We start from the raw sequence: 8,553 nt of genomic DNA, 5'->3' as shown, positions 1-8,553 counted from the left end.
TCTATGTAATTATCATCATCTATAAACTCATTTATAAACTGCAACACACATATAAATTCTAATTATCAACACACATGTTTCGGAGGTTATTCGCTTGAGATGACATTTGTTTAATGGACTGATGGATAATACTGTTCGTTATTTTCAACACACATTCTACCCAGTGATGTGACCTTTCACGGGGATCAGTTGAAATTCAAGGAATGTATTAAAAAAACATTGTCTTTGTTGTTAACATACTTTATATCATTAGACTATTAATTATAAAACTACAATCGATAAAATAAAAACAAAACTTTTATTATGTAACAATATTTAATGCGATTTTCTTGTTTTTAGTAATTAATGTTACATGTACAACACTATCTTAAACATAATACACATAAGGACTTTTCAATAAATTCATTACACATAATAACATTATATATTTATTACATTGTATATACTGTAGAAACCACTATTATGTCTAAAAATAAAGTTTTCATCATCTATAATAAAAGTATATAACTTTTCATATCATGCGTGAACAAGTATGGATATAAAGATATAAAAAGTCAGGTAGGTTTCAGCATCATGAGAGTCTCCTTTATCTGTTTACTATCAGTCACTGTGGGATACCATGGCCAGAACCAGGACCCCGGGGACCATTGACCGTTAAGGAAGGCGGAGTGACAGTGGTTAAACCACCAGCCTCCTCTACGGATACTGTCAGCAGCACAGTTAACACTACTATACCTGTCGTTATCTCTGTCCGGGGTGGAGAAGGACATCCCAGACAGAACATAGTAAGAAACACCAGTGTGTAACATAGAGTCACCTGTAAAATTATCAAAGAAAAATATAACATGAACACCTATTTCAGATTAGATCATTATTATTTACTAAACATTTAAAGCTTAAAGCATCTATAGTATTCAACAATAAAAACTTTTTTTTGAATTACTTTAAATTGCATTGCTTTCAATTACAATAGATGAACACTGTTTTCATTTAATATTTAACGTTGTTTTTCTGTTGTCATTTGATTTCTTTTTTGACTGTATACGAACATGTTGATGAGTCTCAACAGAAATAAAAGAATGATTGATTGATTGATTGAATGTAGTTTAGCGTCCCTCTCGAGCATTTTTCACTCATATGGTGACGCCATCACTTGCCGGTTGAGAACTAGAAATTTTGTTTTATAATACATGTTATACACGGCAATTGAGCAGTTCGCTATGTTTTTCGTGCCAGCATCTACTACGACACTGGACCTTGATTTATACGATCTCATCCGAAGGACCAGTCTTCACGCCCTACAGTGGGATTGGAACCCGCGACGTAAAGATTCCTTACTTCACGGCTCTAACCACCGCGCCACGCGGGTGACGTCAATAAATTTAATTATTATTTCATTCATGTGAAGCCTTTTTTTAAATATTGAAATGGGTAAGCCTATATACGTACATATAAAGGAGCGATATTCAAAATAAAAATTTCATGAACCAATAAATTGATATAACATTCGAAAATAAAGGTTTGATTTTTTTGTCTTTTTTTTGGGGGGGGGGGTGCCGTTCTTTAAGTTAACAGTACAGGAAACAATAGCTTTTCGTCCATTTTATCAGCACATTAATCATTAGAATTCTTCAAATCTGTGCGACTACACGTAGATGCAATTTGTGAAATCAATTTCTTTATTGTTGTATTGCTTTTGTTAAGTCTACTATTGCATATCTTCAACACAAAAGCGGGATAATTACAAAAAGTCATCGTTATCGACTGTAATTAATTACATTTCCAATGCAAGTTATTTCTTAATTCAATAATCGTTTAACACCTTAATTGATTTTCTGTATTAGTTATGTATCTAACAACATTACGTACAAGTACGCATGTAGTGTTTATGACGTGAAAATGTTCAATCTTTTAGCAATTTATTACTGATTGGCTCATACAGTAGGGACTCTTGATTTTCAATATACAAGGAAAATCTTACTTTCAAAATATTGATATCCACACTTTACCCCCCCCCCCTCCATTAATTACGTAACTATAGGGTTGATTATCACAGAAACAATTGGTAATTGTCTATCTGTCACAAAAAATTTAACTCTCTCTCTCTCTCTCTCTCTCTCTCTCTCTCTCTCTTTCACCTTATCGGTCGTCATTCGCACATTCTTTTTTCCGTTTACCTACCCAGGGTCCCAGTAGCTGGTCCCCCAAGAAAAAGTCTGTATTTGTTGGTTTCGTCAGCAACAGAGAACTGGTTGTATAATTCATAGAGCTTTGTCCCATTAGTCAGTGTGATAGATACGTAGAGGGAGGAGTTCCTTCCCTTAGTAAGTTGATGTATAACGTCATTTCCTTAAATATTTTATCGTCGTGTAATATATGAAAAATTAATAAAGCAAAAAATATTTATTTCAAGTTGTCATATAATTCAACATATGATTATGAAGGTATGCAGAAATTTCTAATTGTGTAGTGCATGCAGCAATGAACATACATGTTTTGAAATCAAAGTAGGGAAATCGTTATATATTGTATTTTACATAAATTGTTATAAACTTCATTTTAACTGCTAAAAAATTAAATGCTAATTTAAACTGTTAATAATCAGAAGAATTATCATCCCCTAAAACAACATAAAATATTACACAGTTATAGAATTGGTACAATGTAAATAGCAAATTAATGGTTCCCCGAGGGAGGGGAATATTTCTGCATCTGGAACCTTAACCCTTGGGGAGCCATAAATTTGCTATGTCCTCTGTAGTCATTCCATAACTGTTTATACGTTACCTATCCAGTAGGATCCGTTAGGATTCCCGAATCCCGTCTTGTAGTCCGTCCAGGTTCTGTCGAATGACACTGAACCACTCACACGTTTCTGGATAGCCTAAGGATTTATGAATTATTTCGGGTTTATTCAAGAAAGTAGTGAAGTTGTTTTTTTTTAATACATTTTACTGTGAACAATGTTTCAAATACGTTATTCATTATAAATTCATGTAATTTTAGCATATTCTTTCATTTAAATTACAAGTAAATTTTAAACTGAGCTAAAATAAAAAAAAAACAAAATGGTTACTCCCTCCTGACTTGGTCTGAATTTAAAGAAAAAATAAATTCGATTGCAATGTTTATTTTCAAAATGATATTTCCATAGTACATGAAGAAATAATTGCTTATTTGGGGCAAAATAAGTTTTGAGTAGGGACCGTATGGCCAGTCTGCCCACAGAGGACAACGAAACAATTCTTTAAACATTATCCGATTGCTTTGTTTTATAAATTATTCTTAATATGAAAATCCCGCCAAAATATGGCTGAAATATCGCCGACTTGGCGTTAAACAATATGAAATCAATCAATAATATGAAAATCTACTTAAAGTATTCACTTCTTAACAATTATTTAAGTTTTGCCTCTACATCCATGATATAGTACACATGTTTTTCTACTTTGTGATGAAAAGTATTTACTGTCACAATGTTATTAGCTTTTTGTAAGTAGGGATAAAAAAAAATTATTAAATGATCACTTTTGTCAGTTTGTTTTCAGTATAAATATTTAATATCAGCTTTAAAAAATCATTTATAAAAGATATATTATAGTACCTGAAATTGATTGGAGAGAGAGGAAGGGAGAGACAGAGGGGAGAAAAAAAGTTTTACAGTTTAAAAGTTTATAAAAGATAGTATAGTACATGGAATTCATGGGATAGAGAGACAGAGAGAGAAGAGAGGAAGAAAAGTGAAAGAGAGAGAGAGAGAGAGAGAGAGAGAGAGAGAGAAAATAGAAAAAATAGATCTTACTGTCCACCCTCCTCCATCAGTCACCATGTCACAATACACGCTGACTCTGGTCTCGTTACCAAAAGGGTTTATGTTATATACTCCAGACTGTGTGTGTCCAAGTAGATAGTGATCTCTACAATCCCTTGTTAGTTTTGAACCTGAATGAGAATATCAATACTAATATCCAGAACATCATTATTATAAACACAGAGAGAGTAAGAGAGGATGAAAGACAGTGAGAGAGAAGGATCAATTACCTTTTTCTATGGTTTTCCCCTCCGTCCTTGTAAGATACTGTTGGATAGCCGTTATATTTTCACTGAGAATTTTGAACTTTTGATCAAATTCCTGTAACTTTTTCTGACAATTTTCTACATTTTCCCTGCCCTCCCGCTTTTGGGAGTTAATCTCTCTTTTCAATGAATCTACCGAGTTCTGTAAAGTTCTGTCATGTCTAAGGGAACCAATCTGCCTTCTCAAAACTTCCACGGTCTGCTGTAAAGAGTTGTTTTGATTTAAAGTATCGATTTGCATTTTTAATTTTTCGATCTTCTGCGATAAAGAGTCGTCTTGCCTCAGGGTTGCAACCTCTCGTTTTAGCGTTGCTATCGTTTGCAGCAGAGTGGTGACCGTTGTCTCAGTGACCTCCAAGCTTCTTTTAACAGAGCTGACGTCATTCACTGCTGCTCTGATGTCATTGACTACGGATACCCGGATGAGGGTCTCTTGGTTTACGAGCTGACGGAGGACGTCGATTTCCTTTACATCACGTAGAGTAGAGTTCGGATTATAAGTACCAGTTAACAAGGAATCTGACTTGGCTTCGGAAATTATTATCAGAATCGTAAAGAGAATGGCAAACTTCATGGTTTCAACGTACAGATTAAATGCTAGTGCTAGCGATAGATATCACTTTGTCCCTAGAAGACAACACACGGCCGTATATATAGAGACGGTTGGGGATTTCCCTAAATTAACCATGAGACATCACAATCAATTTTAAAGTAGATATTACTAACCTATAAGTAATGATGCATATTTGAAGTCGTTTTTGATGTTTTCTTCTTAAACCGGAGATAGTACTTAACAAAGCAGGTCAAGAGCAATTGAAACTACTTTGTATTTTTTAGTGTTTATTTGAAATGAGGCTTAAAGGTGTTCAGTGCACTTCATCTTTTTTATATATGATTGTGTATTTTTTTCATAAAAGGCTTGTATGACCTAAAATTATTGTATAGGGTTTTTTTACTCCTTTTTATTAGATTTTATTAGTTATTTTCTAAAGAGAGCATTGTTCTAGAAACATGTAGGACGGTGCATGCATTGCATTTTTTTTCGATTGAAATGTTTTCTTTGAAACAATATTTAAAAAGAATTCGCCAGCAGATATCGCATGAGAGTTTATTAAATATAATGGTTACATTTGGCTTAATTAAATGTATTTCAACATATTTTGTTTAATTTGACATCTTTGAACATTCAAAAAAAGGTACTTGATAAAAAATTGAAGAACAAAAAAAGTTTTCAATTACATTTTAGAGGAACATGGATGTATTCTATAAATGATCATCCAACTTTTACTTTCTTATGAAGACGAAAATATTCAAAGTAATTAATTTTAATCACATATATATATATTTTGACCTCGAAGTTGGTTTTGAATTACCATAATTTCATAAAAATCATAAATACTTAAAAATAACAGAAAATGGATCTTGTATGAACTTAACCTATTTTATTTTCGAAGAAAAATACATTTAACCATTGATTTCATATTTTTGGCTGCAAATTTGTCGGCATGGCCAGGTGTGTTATAGGACCGAAGACAGCCAAAAATATGAATTCAATGCTTATATTTACATTCTCTTATTTCCCTGCTTCACAATTCTAATTTCGGTTATCTTTATTGTGAATTCTTTATTGAGCGCCTTTCAAAACTGACGTGGTTAACAGACGTAAGAGCCGTTTGTGACGTCAGATGACGTAACAAAGTTAGATAACGCAACAAACATAGCGAGGTTAAAAGTGACAAATTAATTTCAAACTCACATCTGTAGTAATTTTACGTTAATTTAACAGGATGATAGTTTTTCATTAAATTGAGCCAACACATTGTACACTTTGGTGTTCCTAGATTATAGAAAATGCATGTAGTTCCTACTGTGTCTTCTAACGCGCGGTGACAAGGTTTCTAGTGTGTTATAGTAATTTGAATGTCTCGGATTTCTAATGAATTTTATTAGGAAAAATACACGGAATGTTAATACATACCGTTTAAGGAGACTTCTTTTAAAATTTTTGAATGTTTTTTTTAAACTAGAGGTAATGTGAGCTCAGTCAATGATACCACGTCTCCCATATGATTTTAAAGGCAAAATGCACTCTTTGCCCATACACAACTCGGACAAGCAAAATAATTTACTCTTTAAAAACTAAGACCAAAATATGAATATAATGAAAGTGTCTTTCTTCAACGTGACTAGTTTGTATGTAGTGAACACAGATTAATAAACAAAATGTGTGATTTTCAATTAAATAAAATATTATTTACAGATATTCTATGGTGCACAATATATTAATTAATGATTCTTCGCTATTTATCAATATATCATTCAGTATATGAACACTGAGTTATTTGATAAAAGATGTGGTTTTATAAATCGTTAAAGGGCAACACGGAATAAGCTTTTACATTTCATATAAAACTATAAGATCAGAAAAGTGCTGCACATCCTTGTGTTTACTACATGCCGCTGAATATACATTCGGTCATACAGTATAATTTCAACAAGGAAATTAAAAGACAGGTCGAGTCCTTTTGTTTTTTTTGAATATTGCTATACTATCTTGGAAATTTAAATAAAATTTATATGTACCAATTTCCAATAAAATATAGAATACCATCACTGCAGTGTAAATATAAATATAATCGATTTGTATTATTAAATCTTATTTAATTATCCGATAAATTTTAAAAATATTCAAACGGCAATCATTTTTAAATACAAAATTTAGTCGATATTTCCATTGCGCACCAGTTAGAAACGTCTAGTACAAAGTAATATTCCCATATGCTTTTAAAGGCAAAATTCCACGATACATGTAAATATATATCGGACAAGCATGTACAAAATATGAATATAATGGAACATATGTTATGGGAATCAAATAAGTGTGTGATCAATGAAAACAGGAGGTACATAATATTAATACACAGATTCTGTAAACGTTTTACAATACATTTTTATTAAGTAATAAAAGATTAATTACAAACTTAAAGACAAAAATCATAAATAATACATATGTATAGACAGATAGACAGACTGACGGACATCCAAATTACTACATGTATATACCCTCCAGCTTTTCAAGCTGGGTATAATAAAAAGAAGGTGAGTCCTTTTGTTTTATTAATATTGCTCGCCATCTTGGATATTGGAAATAAAATATAGATTACCAATTTCCAATAAAATATAGATTACCAACTGCATGTAACCAAAATGTTTGATCTTATTTTAAATCTTATTTAATTAAATAAATTTTTATTCATCACACTATTCAACTTCCTAGGCATTCCATTGATTGTCAAAAGTAAAATTAGCCTTTTAGCACCAGTTCAGAAATCTAGTCCAAAGTAATATTCCCAAGCCTTAAAATTCCAGGATACCATGTAAATATATATGCACAGTTTTTATGTACAATATTTAGACTCTTTTAATCATATTAACATAAAAAATCGTTAAAATACGGCTACTTTAGACTGTAATTGGATCAGAAACAGAAAAAAGAAAGCTCGTTTACTAGATAAGCATTGGGTACACGACACACAGACGATTGGTGGATCGGTTTGTGATGGGCATAATATTCACACAAGGATAAGATATTTCACCCAACACTTCCTATTGTTAAAAAATTAACTTTTTCTAACAAAGGTAATATTCCTGTTCCAAAAAAAAAAAACTGAATGATAAGAAATATACACCTGTGAACTGTACGCAACCTAGCAGGATCGACTAGACCTTCTGTTGTGAAAATTAGACTACCTAAATGTAGCAGGACCACCTAGACCATCCGTTTCGTTCATGGACATATCAGAGGCATATGTGCATAATAACCGGACGATGTACTATAAAATGTAAAAATAAAAGCTGAATTTGACTACTTTATTTAATTTTTTTATCGATTTGTAAAACTTTTGAAAATCCCTTGTATACCTTATTTAAAGGTTACCTGGTTTCTCCCTGTGGCCGAGTATGACAGAATGCTGAACGAGTATGACAGAATGCTGAACATTTAGTTGAAGATGTGTCAAATTAGAAATTACGAAATTGATGACAATTGACCCACTACTTCCAGGTGTTATGATTCGAGTTGAAAAGCCAGTGGCCTAATAAAATGTTTTATATCAGAAGCCTAAATATTTATTCATAAGAATATAATTTCTATGCATAATTTCCAGATAAAAGGGGGTAATGTCCAATTTTTATAAGACACTATTGTCGACGTTCAGTAGTATTATACAAACAAGCTTGTAATTAAAGTCAATGAAAAAAAAAACAATGAAAACAGGACAATTATAAAACCTCTTATATCACAAGACTCTACTTTTCTCGATAGCAGTAGTGATTCATTAAGTTCATCACTTAAAACACCAACCACGGTTTGATACTGATAATTGGGCTTTATATTATTAACGTCTTTTATATTATTAACTTCACGACTGTATTATACCGGGGACACATCATAAACAGCCCACGACACAGACCTTA

General features: G+C 32.1%; 1 protein-coding gene across 1 annotated transcript; it reads right to left on the bottom strand.

Moving 5' to 3' along the window:
• Positions 1–291: 291 nt before the first annotated feature.
• Positions 292–4,810, bottom strand: LOC134271775 (fibrinogen-like protein A). Its single transcript, XM_062753985.1, has 5 exons — positions 4,042–4,810; positions 3,803–3,942; positions 2,788–2,884; positions 2,182–2,349; positions 292–817 (listed from the first exon to the last, which is right to left on the bottom strand). Exons 1-5 carry the CDS (start codon positions 4,649–4,651, stop codon positions 555–557), a joined length of 1,278 nt encoding a protein of 425 aa, XP_062609969.1. The 5' UTR covers positions 4,652–4,810; the 3' UTR covers positions 292–554.
• Between the last annotated feature and the right edge of the window lie 3,743 nt (positions 4,811–8,553).

This window comes from Saccostrea cucullata, unplaced genomic scaffold, assembly GCF_032062105.1.
Source record: "Saccostrea cucullata isolate Sc308-1 unplaced genomic scaffold, CSIRO_AGI_Scuc_v1 ctg8149, whole genome shotgun sequence".
Classification (NCBI taxonomy): Eukaryota; Metazoa; Mollusca; class Bivalvia; order Ostreida; family Ostreidae; genus Saccostrea; species Saccostrea cuccullata.
This window is presented reverse-complemented; position numbering and strand designations above follow the sequence as displayed.

Bases quoted from the DNA above. Each gene is read 5' to 3' on its own strand.
- LOC134271775 (XM_062753985.1), bottom strand. From the start codon at position 4,651: ATGAAGTTTGCCATTCTCTTTACGATTCTGATAATAATTTCCGAAGCC. The intron at 3,943-4,041 runs GTAATTGATCCT...ATTCTCATTCAG, and splicing joins GGGGAAAACCATAGAAAAAG to GTTCAAAACTAACAAGGGAT. The intron at 2,350-2,787 runs GTAACGTATAAA...AAAATATTTAAG, and splicing joins TAACGGATCCTACTGGATAG to GAAATGACGTTATACATCAA.